The sequence below is a fragment of the Herpailurus yagouaroundi genome, unplaced genomic scaffold (assembly GCF_014898765.1).
Source record: "Herpailurus yagouaroundi ecotype Mexico unplaced genomic scaffold, PumYag 193, whole genome shotgun sequence".
Taxonomy (NCBI): Eukaryota; Metazoa; Chordata; class Mammalia; order Carnivora; family Felidae; genus Herpailurus; species Herpailurus yagouaroundi.
This window is the reverse complement of record NW_024412424.1, coordinates 8,221,672-8,239,237: the sequence shown is the minus strand read 5'-3', so window position 1 is coordinate 8,239,237 and position 17,566 is coordinate 8,221,672. Positions and strand designations below refer to the sequence as shown.

The 17,566-nt window shown below is 53.5% G+C and overlaps 1 protein-coding gene across 1 annotated transcript; it reads left to right on the top strand.

Moving 5' to 3' along the window:
• Positions 1–188: 188 nt before the first annotated feature.
• Positions 189–5,512, top strand: CISH (cytokine inducible SH2 containing protein). Its single transcript, XM_040445495.1, has 3 exons — positions 189–355; positions 3,433–3,653; positions 3,896–5,512. The coding sequence occupies exons 1-3, from the start codon at positions 336–338 to the stop codon at positions 4,426–4,428; spliced, it is 774 nt and encodes a 257-aa protein (XP_040301429.1). The 5' UTR covers positions 189–335; the 3' UTR covers positions 4,429–5,512.
• The last annotated feature ends 12,054 nt before the right edge of the window (positions 5,513–17,566 follow it).

The window sequence follows — 17,566 nt, the reverse complement described above, 5'->3', positions numbered from 1 at the left end:
TTCCTTTAGCGGCCCTGAGCCTACTCTAGGAGCCGGCGCCCCCGCCAGCGCCCCTCCCCGGCCCGGCAGCACTGCCGGCGGTTCTAGGAAGACGTCGCTTCCGGGAAGGGCTGGGACACAGAGGACAAAAGATTAGGCGGCTCGCCCCGCCCCACCCTCCCGGCCCGCCCCCAGCGCCCTCCCGGCCAGCCAGCGCCTTGGCCTCTCATTCCCATCCCGTCGCCGGTGCGCCCTGGGAGCCTGCCTTACGAGCGAGACTGCGCCCACGGGCTCCCTCCAGCCGCCACCGTCCGGCTGAGCCTCAGCTCCGGAGCTGCCGCTGCCGCTGCCGGGACATGGTCCTCTGCGTTCAGGGGTAAGCGCGGCTCGCCGTCCCAGCCGGGCGACGGCGCCCGGCGTTCGGGAGAGTACCGCCTCGTGCTAGCTGCCGGCTATTGAGAGGGCTTGACGGGTCGGAAATGACCGAGTGCGGAAGGACCTCAGGGTGACAACAGGGAATGGTGACAACACCGTCACCACCCTATTCGCACTGTGGGTAGTGAAACTGGGGGTCGGCTGGCGACGGGAGGAGCACCGGGTAGCCTAAGCCTGGGTTCTGGCTGGAGCAGCTGAACGCCAGCGGAGTTCATCCTCCAAGACGTGGCTCACCTGCCCAGACCCCCTTCTGGGCCCAGAGCACTCTACCCTAGCCTGCAGGCCGCAGGGCCTACTGCTGACCTTAGGTTAGCCCCTGCCCCTCTCCGATTTCACTGTTCTGCCATGGGCTAGCAATTAGGCTTTTCTTGGGAAGCCAGTCTGAGATCCTCGCCTCCCCCCTGGTTGGCTAAGCAGCAGGTCTTGGAAGAGCCTGAATTTTGCCCGTGGCACCCCCACAATTGCCTTGCCCCTCCTCAGTCCAGTCTGGGATCCCAGTGAGGACTTGACTCCTGCCTCCCTTCTCCAACTTTCCTCAAAGACTAGGATGGTGTGGAGGCTGGTAAGACAGAGTCCTGGCCTCAACTGAGCATTCTTCCTCAGCATTCCTTCCACCTCAGCATCCCCTTCAACAATGGGTCTGATACTCTCCAGACTGATCTGACAGGAGCTCAGAAAGCTCCAGGGAGTGAGAAAGAAGATATGAGTGAGCACTCCACACCCAGGAAGAGCTGGGTGGCCCAGTGGCTGTTGTTATCAAAACTGGCATAGTACCAAGTGAAGAAGGTTGGAAGGTGGGGCAAGGCTGAAGTGCCCCTTGCTCTGAGCAGGTCTGCTTCCAGGGAGGAAACCCAGAGGTGCCAGGGAAACTATACTACTATACTTCTCCCTGGCCGTCTCCAGCATACCCCTCCTCTGAATTTTGGGACTCCTGAACACCCCCACACCCTGTCCTCCAGATCCCCCCAGTTCTGAAGTCCCACATTCTCTTTTTACTTTGTTCCAGCTAAAAGTCCCTTGGAACCTCAGGACCAGTGTTGGGTGTCAGGGAGCAAGATTTTTAAGACCTACACACACACAGCCACAAACCAGCTGGTGCCCTCCCAAGGTAGGGGGCAGAGATTCCCAAATATAGGTTTGGGCTCCCAGCTTTGCTTGAGGGGGTCCACCCTCAGGGTTGAGTTTGCCCCACTGGCATGCATCCCCAGGCGGGACACACAGGCTGGGTTCCACAACAGGCACACACAGGTACAGGCCACCCACACCTGGAACACACAAGCCATCGCCCCCGCCATGACAACAGCTGTGGACACACCCCTCCTAAGATACACAGTCACTCACCAGGAACTGTGGGGACCAATACAGCTCCTTACACACCCAGATACCTTGTTGACCCTGGAGGTGCCCATGCCCACAAGTGCCCTGCTAAGCTGTCTGGACATGGCCACCCCCAGGCGCTCTGGCCTGATTGGCTAGCCTGAGCTGAGCTTTGGGTCCCAGCAGGCAGGCCACCAGCTAGTTCCTTGGAACGTGGCTCCCCCACTAGGATTCCAGAGCTCCCACAGTACACCGAGAGTGGGTATGGAAAAGTATTAAACAAACTGTGGTGTGCCAGGGTCTTGTGGCCTCTTCTCCCAATTTGTTAACATCTTCTAATGCTCACCTATAACCTACACTGTCAGATCTGGCTCCTCTGCCTGCGTCCTGCCAAGGCTTCTGCCTACCTCATCCTGCCTCATAAGCAATCTCTGGCACAGTTTACCCATGCTCTCATCTCTGCCTGGAGTGCCTTCCCCCTACTCCTTCCTTTGGCCTGGCAGACTCAGCTCAGGAACAGGCAGACCTTGACTCCCCCATGACACCCTTTGTGTTTGTGACTTTGGGTTATAAGTTCTCCTTGAAGGCAAGGCCCATGGTTTTATTATCTTGGTGTCCTGCGGCCCAGTAGGGGACCAGACCCAGAACTGAGGCCTGAGGATGTATTTTCTGAGGAGTGAGGAAGGATCAGCAGTCTCTTCCTGCGAGCCAATCCTTGCCCCTCACTCCCTGGAAGTCCCAGGATCACCATGCTGGGTGGCCTTCCCCTAGAGAAAAGCTACTGCTCAGATTGGGGCTGGCTCAGCAATCCAACTCTAGTCACCTGACAAGATGGTGTTGCCAACCCCCTCAGGATCTGGGCTGGTAGCATCCCTTATGAGGGGGTAGAAAAGCTGAACAGTCCTAGTGAACAGCAAGGTTTACATAAGGTCATAGAGCCTCGTAGGACTGGCTTGCCAGGGTGGGATCTGGAATGTAGAATGAGTACCCTGTTCTTTGGTGGGACGTCCTGTTTATGGGAAGTGGGATTTGCCAGTGCCTTTAAAGCCACTGTCCACCCCAGACCCTCAGCTGGGAGGAGCAGAAAACAGGATGGGAGTCTGACCTGTTTAGGGAGATTGTTCCAGCCTCTAAGCCCTGGCCAGTGTGGACCGCGGTCCCTCCTACAGATACTCCTATCCATAGGGAGGTAGCATATGACCTTAGGCATCCTATCATAATTTTGGGACCTCTCTGGAGCACCCCATGAAGGCCCAGGCCATGGCTCAAGCAGAACCAGCGCCATTTAATCTAATCAGCCCACCTCAACCAACAGGGCACCCATGTGAGGCTTCTTTGCACTGGATCCTACCATTGTCAGGGACATCAGTTGTCCATTGTGAGCTAGAAATCTTATAGGGCATGATCTGTGTTGTCAGCTGGTGCAAAATAGACTAATTAATGTTCAATAAATGCAGGAGGGTGGAGAAGTCTCTTTCAAAAGAGAATCAATATGTAGGGGAAGCTATCAAGGAGCCTTTTGTGATGACAGCTGGGAGGCGGGGTACTGATCTCATTGAGCCCATGAGTGGGCAAAGGGGAAACTGAGGCTCATAGTGAGATGGACTGGCCAGAAGTCATATAGCCGGTCTGGGGTATAGAGGGTCTCTGGTAACAGGAGGGCATAGGGCCTCCACTCACTGCCCATCCACCCCCTTCTAGACCCTGTTCTTTGCTGGCTGTGGAGCAGATCGGGCAGCGGCCCCTGTGGACCCAGTCCCTGGAGCTGCCCGAACCAGCTATGCAGCCTTTGCCTGCCAGGTCCTTCCTGGAGGAGGTGGCAGAGGAGACCCCAGCCCAGCCAGAGAGTGAACCCAAGGTGCTGGACCCTGAGGAGGATCTGCTATGCATAGCCAAGACTTTCTCTTACCTTCGGGAATCTGGTGAGTTTGAGGAGGGAAGCAGGCCTTGTCCTGGGAAGTCCAATGGGGAAAGCTTAGCTCTGTCTGTTGAGTCTGGTTTGAGAGACATGGCCCTGCCCAGGAGAGTCTGATGGGGGGGGGGGGGTAACAGTCCTCCCCATGGAAGTGTAAAGGGGGAGGCAGAGTCCTGCTCTGCCCTGTGTTGGTGCCCCCAACTAAATTCCACTGTGACTAGTCTCTTGGCCCCGTCTCCACTTGCCTAGGCTGGTATTGGGGTTCCATTACGGCCAGCGAGGCCCGACAACACCTGCAGAAGATGCCAGAGGGCACGTTCCTGGTACGTGACAGCACCCACCCCAGCTATCTATTCACTCTGTCTGTCAAAACCACTCGAGGCCCCACCAACGTACGCATTGAGTACGCTGACTCCAGCTTCCGCCTGGACTCCAACTGCCTGTCCAGGCCACGCATCCTGGCCTTCCCAGACGTGGTCAGCCTCGTGCAGCACTATGTGGCCTCCTGTACTGCTGACACCCGAAGTGACAGCCCTGAGCCTGCACCCACCCCAGCCCTGCCTACCCCTAAGGAAGATGCACCTGGTGACCCAGCACTACCTGCCCCTGCAGTCACCGCCGTGCACCTAAAACTGGTGCAGCCCTTTGTGCGCAGAAGCAGTGCCCGCAGCCTGCAGCACCTGTGCCGCCTTGTCATCAACCGTCTGGTGGCTGATGTAGACTGCCTGCCACTGCCCCGGCGCATGGCTGACTACCTCCGACAGTACCCCTTCCAGCTCTGACCCACCTGAGCATCCACCTAGCCTCACCCAGACATACCCTGGAAGGGACACGGGCCCCAGCTGGACTTGGGCTCCCATCGTCCCTCCTCCAGTTATCCTAGTGACTGAAAGCACCTGACAGCTGGACCAGGAAGAGTCAGCAGGAGCAAGGCTGGGGGTGAGGGGTAGAGAAAAGTGTCACACAACTTGAAGGTCAACACCCCCAGCTCTCATGTGGCTCCGTTGTGGTGAGCCATGTGTCAGAAGAGAGGGAGACAGGCGGGACCTTGTCTCACCTTGTGGGTGAGGCCCAGGCCCCCATTTGCCTGTTGTGGGCTCTTGAACTGTATAGACTTTGCCAGCCCTGGTGTCTCAGTCCACAGGGTGGGGCAGGCCCCCTCCTTCTAGCCAGCCTGTCTCAGGAAGGATGGCGGCCAGAGGAACTGAGGTTGACAGTGACAGTCCCTTGATGGGGGAACAGGCCAGGCTGAGGGACTACAAAGTTATACAGTATTTATTTATTTATTCTCCTTGGGTTTGTCTCAAGGTGAGCCAATCCCACCTCTCTGCCCTGAGCCCTGAGTGCTCTGGAGACCCCAGCTCTGCCCCAACTTCTCTGGTTCCTCCTGGTGGAGAGCCCCATCCTGAGACATGTTGCTGGATCCAAGGCAGTTCTGGATATCCTGGCACTGACCCACCCACCTGTGAATGTGTGCACCCTCTTCTGCCCCCAGCCCTGTTTTGCGAGGGTGGGAAAGCGGACAAGAAAATGAAGCCAAAGTGTCAGTGCCCAGCAGAGCCTGCCACTCACCCCCTCGCAGGGCAGAGCCCTGTCTGCACAGAGCTGGTCTCGGTGGGGCACCAGCCTGCGGGAGCATGTGTGCAGTGTCAGGAAGCAGCATGTTGGCTCCACAGCTGCTGCTCCAGCTCTGCTGGGTCGGCTTCCTGCCCAGGAAGGTGCCTGCACACGAGAGGGGAAGAAATACCTATCTGATAAGACTTTATAAAATAAGTATTATAACAAGCAAAACCCAGTTTGGTAGTCTTTTTTCTTCCACTGATTTTTCTGTATTGACAATAAAATTGTACTTTTCATTTAAGGAGACCTCAGTGAGACCTCTTTTGAGTTCTTACACAATTTGTCCCCTTTGATATTATTTTCCCCCACTTTACATCTGGGTCAGCTGGGGCCCAGTGACCTGTGAGCAGGCCCTGCTAGGGGACCCTTTGAAGAGTCGGGGAGGTACAGGGAGCAGCCTTCCTCTCTCGTTGTTACCTCTTGCTCACCTTGGAGGATGGGAGGCAGGAGGTGAAGGCCAGCTGGACTGCCTGCAGGGTCATTGACCTGGTGACTGCCAGGGCGGGGGATGGTGGCAGAGGAGCACCAGACTGGAGAGACGTGTAAACAGGAGATATCAAAGACTGGAAGTAGAGAATGCTGGGGGATGGGTGCTGTGGGGGCGCCCACTCCTGGAGGCAGTGTCTTTTGAGAGGAGGAGGCCAACAGAGAAGTCAGGGCCAGTCATTCCAGTGAGAAAGTACAGGGAGTACAAAAGCACCAGGGCATGACTGGGAAGCTCATATTCCCTACCAACCACAAGGAGGCCTGGGGAAGTAGTCATGCTGTGCAGTGGGACAGAACAATGGAGTTGGGGATGGCGGCCAGTAAGCTGGCAGGGTCTGGCCTGAGGTGCGACCTGGTGAGGTTCTGGCACAGGCCAGTTGGGGTTGGGGGACCCTCTCCTTTCAGGGCCCTACACACCAGAAGTAGATGGAAGCGCAATTAAAATGAAAACTCTCCATTATCTGATGGTCTGACTTTGTAATGTAAATTCCACTGTGTCCTGAAATTTTCTGCACCTTCACTTGAATAACTCATAGGAAAGATCCTCTGAAGCTCATTCATAACCTTCTAACCCTTATTTTAGAAATAATCCTAACCTTCCTGTTTTCTTGGGACTTAGATGATTAGAAGAGACAAATGCTGGAAGATTGAGAGCAGGAAGGTGTAAGGACTGGTATGTGGATGACACGGAGGAGGCAGGAAGGGATGGATAAAAAGCCAAACGTTATGGGCATGCAGATAGTTATGGCAAAGAATAGAGCTGATACTGGATGTGAGTGAATAAGAGGTGAGCGAAGGCTGACTTTACTGGGACTAGTGCCCAGGCCCAGGTGCCCAGCCTGGCACCTTCTCTGTTGCTGGCTGCAGGGCCCGACGGCACACCTCCTCCAGGTCACCATGACCTGCCAGGGATGTCTGCTGTTCCTCATTGCTTCAGCCTGGATCTCAGCCCCTTTGTGACTCCCAAAGTGCCTGAGGTGACCCCGCTGTCTGCTCCACCTACAAATCTGAGTCACCCAATGGGTGAGTAGTAGACACAGAGGGGCTGAAGGCAGGGTGTTCCCCACTTGGTGCCATGGCCTGGACAGAAAACTGCCGTAGCAAGAGGAAACCCACAAACTCTTCGGAGGGGGAGGTGTCTCAGGTGCCTGCCAGGTGCTGGCAATGGACAAGGGCTTTGCACCTCCTGTAGTGCTCACCACAACCATGGGAGTGGGCCTGAATATGACCCATACTCCACAGATGAGGAAACTGAGGCCCAGAGTGGGCAAGGCAGTGGCTGAGGAAGTAAAGTACAGAGCAGAGCTTACCTTGAGGGGTCCCGCCTGCCTGTCTGTGCCCACGCTGCTATGTGAGATGGCAAGGACAGGCATCTGGGGTTGGCAGCTTGCAGGCAAGTTGATCTTAGATGCTGGTTTTATCCCCCTATGTCCTTGCCTGCTAAGGTCTCTGGACCAGACATTGGTCTGATCAACAGGGTCCTGTCCCCCTCACCTTTGCCTCAGCCCAAGCCAGGGTCCAGCTCTTGCCTGGGACTGAGATACTTGTCACCTTGCCTGGGGCTGCCAGATACTTCCAACACCTGATATTTTTCTGCTTCAATCTTTTCTTGTCTCCCTGTCAGGGGAGTGAGTGGTGCCTGCCCAGAACAGGGACAGTAGAGGGCAGGTCATCAGGCCCAAACCCAAGTCAGAGACCCAGCCTAACAGATGCTGAAAACCCTCTGGTCAGTACATTCACTGCCGGGTGGTTCCGGGCTAGTAATGGGAGCCCTGACAGCACTGGCCAGGGAGAAATAGAGGAGCCATCTGGTTGGGTGTGGAGGACCCTGCACAATATACAAACAATAACTGATGGTAATCCCCATTGGTTAAGTCCTTTACTAGCACACATGCTCCTCAGGCACCAGCTGGGCCAGACTCCATCTGGGCCTTGGGGACACAGGAGGGACACAGTCCCCCTCCTCATGGGACTCCTGGGCTGGTGAGCAGGAAACAATAAACAAATGAGCAAATAGATACTCAGGACAAGTTTTAAGAGTGTAAAGAAAGCAAAGCAGGGACAGGGCAGAGAGTGGCTTTTGGGTGTGGGGACACTGCTGCAGATGAGAGGGTCACTGAGCTGGGACACCCGAGCAAAGAGCAGCAGCTGGCTATGCAGACAACATAGGAAAAAGACATCCAGGGAGAAGAAACCGCCAATCCCAAGGCCCTGAGGCAACAACAAACTTGGTATGATCAGGAGAAAGAAGTCCAGAATGGCTGTCCAGGAGGGCTGAGGAGACAGAGGAAGGGTGGAGAGAGCAGAGGGGGCACATGAATTTTATTCTACTGTGGTGGAGGGCCTCCTCAGAGTTTAACAGGGAAATGCTATAATCTAATGTTCATTTCTCAGGGGCGAACCTGTCAGCTGGGTAGGGGATGGCCTCCAACAGGGCCTGGGGACAGGAAGCTGGAAAGGAGGCTGAGAGGTACAGGCTATGGCAGGGGTGGTTGTGGTGGGGAGCAGGAGGCGAGGACTGCAGCCTGGGGATCCTGGGTGGAGTTTGTGCCCCAGGACTTCGTGCTGCAGCCTTGAATACCGGCAGAGGTTGTCCCCATTTACAGCAGAAGAAGTAAGGCTCAGAAAGAGGTGGTGTTTTTTCTCAGGGTCACACAGTTTGTGAGGGGCAGAGCCAGGGTTCAAACCTTTATTTGAGAGCTTGTTGGAATGACTTCTGTTCTGCTCTGCCACCAGGGGCTGACATACTAAAGCCTTGGCAACTGCAGGGTGCTGAGGGTACACAGAAAGGAAGTAAAGGGTCAGGAACACTTTCTGAAGGAGGTGTCAGAGGCAGGGGGTGGAGGCTGCACCCCCAGAGGATTCCACCAGGTCATGAGGAGGTGGGTTTGGAGGATGATTCTGTATGGTGCCCCTTGCTAAACTCAGCCTTCTGGAATGACTTTGGAACAGAGTTACCACTAGGTCAGCCAGGTTCCTCTTGTCAGTGAGGTCTTGCTGGGATGTTTCTCTCATGATCACCAAGTATCCTAACACCACCTGGGTCATCAGTGCCCCTGTACCTGGGCTCAGCTTTTAATCTGCAACTGAGCAAATCTCGCTGGGCCGAAGCTGAATGCCAGTCTGAATAGGGCTGAGGGCAGGACCGGGCTGCTTGCTATCTCAGAGGGGCTGCTTGCTCTCTCCCACCCTGCAGAGCTGCCGACGGTCAAGTGGGGGACAGGTGCTTGAAAGAAGTCCCGACCAAGAAAGCAGGAGAGGATTCTAGGGACCTCGCCGAGGCTCTCTTACTCCAGGATAAGTAAAGCCTGTGCAGGCCTGGGCAGTCCCCTCATACCAACCTGTTAGACCAGTTTTAATATAAAGCAGTCTCAAGCTTTGCCAGAAACTCTACAACCTCTCATGGTGAGTTCTCACCACCCCGACTACACGGTGTAGGCCTTCCTCCCCAGCTTAGGCCATGCAACCAGCTGCCCGAGGGATCATTGCAGTGGTCACCGTTGGGTGGCAGGCTGAGCCTCCCACATCTGAGACCCAAGAAGAAGAGACCCCTGGAGGTTTAATCCTGGCTAACACAACCCCTACACCCTGGTTTTACCCCAAACTCCCCTCCAGTCTGGATTGTGCTGTCCACTTGGTTCTCGGGAATTTCCCTCAACCTCACAGAACCTGAGAGGGTTCCTGGCTGTGAAGTGAGGAGAGTGACAGCACTTCCCTCAGAGGGGACATGAGGAGCCCAGGAGGATTAATGAGGCAATGCTGAGGAGAGTGTGATAGGGTTCAATCTGGCACCTGCTTCAGCTGTCATTGTAACTGTTTCTGTCCATTGTTTTCATCTTTTTTGAGAGGTGGTCTGGGCAGGTGTTGATGTCTGCTGAGGTCCCCATCTGGGCTGCAGGGGAGCTGGGCTGGAACCACCTGGAGCTGTAAGTGGCCCCTCTCCCCATCAGCTCTGTCCTCCAAGCCCAGCCCTCCACTCTCATGCATCATTTGCCAATGACCTTGGGTTCTGGTCCTAGTGAACACACCCTTTGGCCTGGTCTCTGCAAAGGCTAGGATGGAGGCGAAGCCAGCCCAACCTTCTAGCAACTTCTCTCGCAGTGACAATAAAGATTAGGCCATCTGCCACCCTTGCCCCACACCTAGGGGGTGGTCTCCCTCAGGCCTGTTCCTCTCCCAGCCCTCAGTGGTCTGTGACCTCATAGCTACAGGTGATGGAGGTGAGTGGGGCAGGTGCCTCTGGGTCTACCCCATTTCAAAGATGCAAGCCTGAAACCTAGAGAGGCAAAGTAGCTTGTCCATAGTCACCAAGAGAGGAAGTGGACATATGGGGTTAGAGCCCAGGACTTTGAGTCCCAGGCCAGGGCTTGTCCCTCTCCCCCTAGAACTCTTGAACTGGAGTCAGCTGCCTGCTAGCTGGCAACTCAAAAAGCTGGGTTCATGGCCTTTCAGACTCCCCATGTCCAGACCTGGACTCTTCACTAGCCCCTAGACACACCTTCACTGTTCCCCCATCTTGGAGACAACCCCCACATTCACATCCCCATGTCCATCCATCTTGCCCCTTGTCCCTCTCAAGCTGCCCTCCTGCTGCTCCCCATGGCTGCTTTGCCCAGATATAGCTTCATTCACTCACCCAGCTGGACCATCCTGATGGCCTCCTCAGCCCTACCACCATCTTGAGTGAGGTGCTCACAAACCGGACCTTGCCCTGCCTTCCCCACTTAGTGATATTCACAGGCTCCCCCTCCCCCACCATATCTTGCCTGTGCCTTACCCCAGGTTCCAGGATATGGCTTCCAAAACTGGCAATCCATTCCATTCTCTTCCCTCTTAATAGCCCATCACACTGTATCATTCATATGGGAATGTCCAGGGCAAACTCTTACTCACCCTTCAAAGCCCAACTCAAATGCCCCTTTTCTGAGAAGCCTTCCGTAACTTCCCCAGCATTTATTCCTGTCTACTTTAGATACCTACTGCATCCTGGGGAATCTCCCTGGAGCCTGAGTTTTCCCAACTGTCTCCAGCCTGGAGAGGAGAAAACACTTTCAATAATAGATTCAAAACAGCCATTCTTTGTCTTCTTATGAAATATCTCACACACACACACACACACACACACACACCATACTTCCCATGAAAGTCCCCTAAGGATATCTTTGAAATAGCAAACCAGCCAAATTGAAAACAATAGATAGGCAGGGTTCAAATCTCAGTTCCAAAATCACTCTGGGACTCCAGGCAAGTAGTTTAACTTCTAAGAACCTCCGTTTCTCCCTCTAATAGAAATACTGGTAGTGCCCATGCCCCAGGGGGTTGGAGAGTGACTGGATCTGACTTTGGGGTAACAAGGAGTAAGTGGGATGATGCTCACCTATGAACGTGAGATGAGGCAGGCCTTGAGCAGGAGGAGCCTTTTTGGTGTGGCCAAAGCTTTATGCTTAATGGAAAGATAGTTTCTTCCATGACCCTGGCCTGGCTGAAGCAGGCAGGGCCCAGAGCACTAGAAGTGGTCTCTGAGGCCTGAGGGAACTCAGGAACTCCAGGCAGTCTGCTAGGATAGTTCCACATATAGTCCCCACTAGCAAGACCCACACTGGGATGGTATTGCTGGAAGGGGAATGATGCCCAGCAAATGCTCCCCAGGCGGAGCCCTGTTCCAAGGATTCTCCCTTCATCCAACATCAGATGAGCCAGATAGGGCTTTTCATGTCACCAGAGCTGGGGTCTTCCTCCATCAGAGGTGAAAATTTTACTTGTAGTCTGGGTTGGGCCAAAGCTTTGTTCTCGAAAGTGCCTCTAGGCCTTCAGCCTCTTTCCAAAGAGTACTTCACTGCTCCCTACCCCCACCAGTCCCACTTCTGAACAACATCATTATGAGTGTGTGTGTGTGTGCATGTGCGTGCACGTGCGCGTGTGTTGACCTTTCCACTTGGCCAACATTCCTTTATTTTCCTCAGCTCTTTTGGGTAGATGGCCGTGGCAGGAGGTGCTGTTAGAAGAGCAGGTTCTCAGAAAACCTTTTTTCCAAAGCGCCAGAGACATGGAGCTCAAGGAGACACTGGAAGATGAAGGCCTATCGGAAAGAAAATGGGTTCCCAGGGCAGTTAGAGGAGTGTGGGTGAGAGACAACGGTCTCCTCTCAGAGAGCACTCTAACCCCAATGTAGGTGCATGTGGGGCCTGCCCCTAGGCATTATTGCCATTGCCTGGTCAGTGTTGTCAGCCTGGCCAGTAAAGCTGGGTGACCCTGTGCAGGTTGCTTTATCTCTCTGATCCATATACGTCTCAAAGAAGCAAAAGTCCTGAGTTCACTGCCAGCGTGTGTGATCTCCTTACCCCAGAGGTGCCCAGACTGTGTCTCTATAGCCCTTTACCTCTTTGCTGAGAGCCAGCGCACCGTGTCCCTGATTGGGGCTGTGGGCTCTGGGGGCCGTAGCACCCTATCAGCACCTTGACAATCACCCCCTTTCTCCTCTGGGTCTCAGTGGGCAAACTGGGGCATGCTAGACTCCAGGAGGATCCCTGGGTCTTTCAGAGTGCAGAGAAGGCGTGGTGTGGGCACTCCCCCACCCCCACCCTGAGTGAGGTGTTTTCACTAGAATCGCAGCATAGCTGCGGCTGGAGGCCTCTTCCCAGGAAGAAAGAGCAGAGCGCCTCTTCCAAGAACTCAGAGGAGGCCCACAGGCAGGGGAGGGAGGAGCGGGGGAGTTAATTTTAAACCAAACAGCCTTCAACGCTTCTCAGGAACTGGTTGCTCAACGTGATCTGGCAGGTCCCAGGCGGGCAGGCAGGCCTGCTGCCAGCTCAGAGGTGGTGGGGGTGGAGGACTCGCCCCAGAGGAAAGGCCCAGTGACCTTGAGGGAAGTTGGGCCCTGTCCTTGTCCATGAATCCGGGGCTGTCACCCCAGATCCCCACCTACCTGACCTGATTTGCTGGGGTATGGTGTAGGGTGACTTCCTCTGTCCTAACCACGCTAGGTGAAATTATAACAGGATTAATTATATAGATGTCATGTCCTTCCAAAGGCCCTAAGACTGTCCCATCCCTCACTCTTTGCTTAGAACCTGATGCTTCTGTCCCCTGGCCTGTCCCTCTGGAGGTTATCTGATGAAGGCCTGCTATGGGGCCAGGGTAAGGCCTGTGCCATTCGCTCACAGAATGGAACCCTAGAATGCCAAGCTGGTGGCAGAAAATCGGATATGGAGGGTGAAGTTGCAGCAGCCAGCAGAATTTCTGGATCCAAGGAGCAAGGCTCCTGTGTGTGCAGGGAGGCTCTGAGCTGAATTCACTGGGCTCGCCCCCCCCCCCCAGCCCGCCCCCCACAGCCAACAAATGAAAGCGGGGGAGAGTCAGAGCGTCTTCACACTCATTGACCTCCTGGCCCCCTCTGGGCTGACAGTCTGGGCCCCCCTCCCAGTGTCTGGTTCCTACAGAGGCTCCTCCCAGGGCACCCCCTCCTCCATTATCTCCACCAGCTGCCCAATGAGACTCCAGCAGCCGGGCGGGGTGAGGCCTGTGTTCTAGGAAAGGATCCTGAGCTAGTGCTGCCAGGAGCTGCAGTTCTTGGAATCAGCACTGCAGGGTGAGGGGACGCTTCCTGGAACCTGCTGGCCACTCCAGGGAGAGAGGCTCAGAGGGCAGGCAGTGACCTCGGTGAGGGGGAGAGGGTGCTGAGGCCTCAGCTCTGGTCCTTGCCTCCAGGAAGCCCTACCTGACTGCAGGGGTCTCCTGGGACTCCCCCCATTTCAGCACTAAGTCTGCTGGGCCTCAGGAGATGCCCAAGTCTGGCACGGCCTCTGCAGTACTCAACATCTAGCCCAGGAATAGGCACAGAGTGGACAACCAGAAACAGTAGGGAAGTGGGGGGCATTGTGCAGGTGTGGGCACACAGGTGAAGGTGGGTTATTGGGCATGAGTATATTGCCCAGACCACTGAGCAGCCAGGGTGTGAAGGGCTCAGGAGATTAGGAGGGAGAGCAAGGTGGGGTCAGCAATGCCAGGCCTGACTCACAGAGTCCCCCTTCCTGATGGACAGACAGCTTCTGGCCAGATCTCCTATCACTCCTATAGGCCAGTCTTTTCCTACATGGCCTTTCCCTCAGATCCTTGTCCCACGGTTGGGGTACAGGCCCTGGCTTCAGAGTCAGGCCATGTAGAGTAGTCCCAGCCCAATGCCCAGCTGTGCAGCATGAAGCACACATCTGGCCAGTTGGAGTTTCAGCTTCCCTGCCTGGATAATGGGGGGGGGGGGGGGGAGATGCTACAGGGCCCCCAGGAAGGCTGTGGGGGCTATGACCTGGGTCTGGGACAGGGTTAGGGTCCAGCTACACTGCAAGGGTGTAGCTCAGTGTTCCCATTACAGGGTCGCGGGGTCAGCATCATCAGAGCAGGAGCCTGGAAGTTTGGCTGAGGGAGCTGGAGGGCAGGTCAGGATGGGCACAGAGGGCAAGTAAGGACCTCCCTCTCTGGCTAGGTGGCCTTGGGGCAGCCTTCTAACCACTCAGGGCATGTTTGCCTTCAGAAAAACGGAGAACCCTCCCTAACCAAGCCTGGATAGCAGTGTGGGCAGAGATTTGCCTCTCCCCTCATGCCCTCAGGTCACTCTTTGCCTCTCACTGAGCACAGCCCCAAGACTGCTACCACCCAACCCTAACACATCCCAAAGAATGGGGCCCCCAACCCATCCTGCAGGGCCAGTCCTGAGATTGAGAAGGGCTGAGGTTCAGTGCCCTGATGGAGCCATGAGGCAGGCCTATGAGAGAGGTCCTTTGACCCCTGTAGGAGGATGGTGGGCAGCCTAGGGACACGGTTCATCACTGTGCCTGTGCTTGGGAGTGCCAGTTCTCAGAAGTGCCAGTTCTCAGAGGCTACTTGAGGCAGCTGGCAGTGGGTGGGGAGGCTGAGTTCTCCACCACCTAGAGGCCTGGGCACCTGCACCCAGGTCAAGCTGGCTGGAAAGAACCCACCATGGGAGAACTGGACCCGGAGCCCACCCAACCGGAATGAGAAGAGCTGCCGGTGTCATCTACTGGGTTTTCAGGGGATACTGGAGCCCTGCTGCAGATGGTTTCAGAGCCAGGCCACCTGCGCAACTTGAGCTAGTCACAAATCGTCTGTGAGCCATCGTCTGTAAAACAGAGACGATGTTATCACTTACTTTTATCGTGGCAAGGAGTATATGTGTAGCTTTCTTTCTCTTTGGGGTTTTTCCTCCCTAATCCCACCCCACCCCTCCGCTTCCCCGTAACATGAGCCCATGTAGACATGAGCCCCAGCAGTGCTCTTTCTCTGGCCCTTGTTGCAGCAAGAGGGACCCGAGGACACATTTGCTTTTCCCACTGGAGCACAGGCCCTGATGCTTGCAGTGCTCTAGGCAAAAGGACAAATGGAAGCCCATGTTACAGAATCTAAATACTTAAAAATCCTAAATCAAGCTATAAACTGCTAATAAAATGTGTTCTATTCTCCTACTCAACAAAGAAACTTTCGTAACAATACAAAATCTGAAAACCTGTAGTTTTTTTATGTCTGGAAGTCACATAAAAATATCAGAAAGTCAGAGGCACCTGGGTGGCTCAGTTGGTTGAGCGTCCGACTTTGGCTCAGGTCACATAATCTCACGGTTCATGAGTTTGAGCACTGCATTGAGCTCTGTGCTGACAGCTCAGAGCCTGGAGACTGCTTCAGACTTTGTGTCTCCCTCTCTCTCTGCCCCTCCCCCACTCACACTCTATCTCTCTCTTTCTCAAAAATAAACATTATAAAAAAAATTTTTTTTAAATATCAGAAAGTCATATATCAAAGATGATTGAGTTTCACGATTATCGCTCACGTCCAGGTGTTCAGTGGTGTTAGACGAAATAAATAAAGACATGCCTAATTCACAGAGTATTATATATTTATTGTGTAACATTCACTGTTCTTGTTTTATTCCATTAAAACTATTGGTTATGTTATTATAATCAAGATTTTTCATATAATTTCTATCCTCTTGGCAGTAATGATTTAAAAGACTAAAGTGATATATTCAAAGAGCACAAAAATATAAATTAAACTAAATATATTAAAAAATTGAAAATTATTTAAAATATGTTCCAAAAAGCTATTTTAAAAATAATCAAAATTAGAAAAATGAAAAGGCAAAATATACATTATAAGTTATAACGAACTGATGTCAACATTTAAATAAAAAAGATTTGAAACTAAAACTTTAACTTTTTAAAACTTTTATTCACTGTTAAATATTTCTATATTTCTATAGAGATAAACCTTCCCAATTCACATTCAAATCCTCTGTGAACTCTGAGGCAGGGTCGCAACCTCCCTGAATTTCCCTGGGGTATGAGTGGGTGTTTGGATTTGTCTCACACTATGGCAGCACTGAGTGTCAAATCCCCAGTGATGGTGATGCCCACGTGTTTTTTAATCCATTTATTGTGAATTGATTGTTTTTGTTTTTGTGATATGTTCTAAAGAGCAGGCCCCAGGCAGATGAGAGGAGAGTGGTTACAGATTAGGCACAACTTCCAATAGATGGTATTGGAAAGCTTTGGGGGGAAAAAAGGAAGTCCAACGTCTCCCTCACACAGGCAGCCAACCATCATAAATGTTAAATATTTAAACATGAAAGAGAAAACCATATAAGCCCTTTAGAGCGTCTCCCTAGGGGTTACAACAATATCGATTCTGGGTGAGGAAACATCTTCTTCTTTCATGTGCTCCCCTGCATCATTTTCAGGACAGGTTAGTCTGGGGCAAGGAGAGTCACGTCAGAAATCCATTAATGCCCATTTAATGTCACCTCCCTGTCTCAGGCACAGGGGGTGGGGGTGGGGGGCGCTTCCCCTAGAAATAGGCCCTAAGACAAGGATCCAAATACAAACAGCTTATTTGGGAGGTGATGCCAAGAATCACCAGTAGGGTGTTGGGAGACAATTCTCCATGGTCCTCTGAAAGTATATTTCTGTATACTTGCCCATAGGCTCAATGACCCCCTTGTTCCAAGCAATCCTTTCAAGGGTGATTATTATACCAAACAGCCTTAGAAGACAGAGATAGTATCTCCCTCTAGGGGAAAAAGGAGGATTTGTTTATTGTCCAGTATAACAAAGATAGTTTCTCCCTCTGAGGCAACGTTGGTAGGTTTGCTTGAAGCCTATTATAAAAGATCTGGGCCCCCTGATCCCGGGGTTCCTCTCCTGTAATGCAAACCACTGCATGTGCAGGCACCATCTGGTACTTACTGGGTCATCCTGTGGAAACTGAGCTTCACGGGAGTGGTGCAAGAAAATGCTGATCCTGGGTCTACCACTGTTACTGTAACAAACTGATCTTTATTTCTGAACCATGAGTCTTGTGCCTTCTGCCAGCATCCTTGGGAATATAAGGGGCTAACTTGTTAGCTTGCAAGTGGGGCAAAATCACAGAGCCTTCCCAGTTTCTGACATAGAGGAGAGGGGAAGCGAGACAGGGAAAGAAAGGAAACTTAGGCAGGTGTGTTAATGAGCAGTTTCCCTCTGCAGGCAACCGAAGCTCAGTCCTCAGCTGAGAGATGAAATAGAACACACCTCATGGTTGTTCCACCCAAGGAGTGGGAAAGCTGGGATGCATATCCACCAACTCCTACCTTCACTGGTTTAGGGCTGCTCCGGGGGATGACCTTTCAGGCACTTACCAAGCTGGCCTGTGCATCAGAGAAAGCCTTAGGCTGAGCATTGCAACTGCCGTGTGGGAACTTCAGTGGGAGAGGATGTGACCCCACCAGGGGTTCTGTGTAAGCAGGGTCTTATCCGAATACTGCCCATCCCC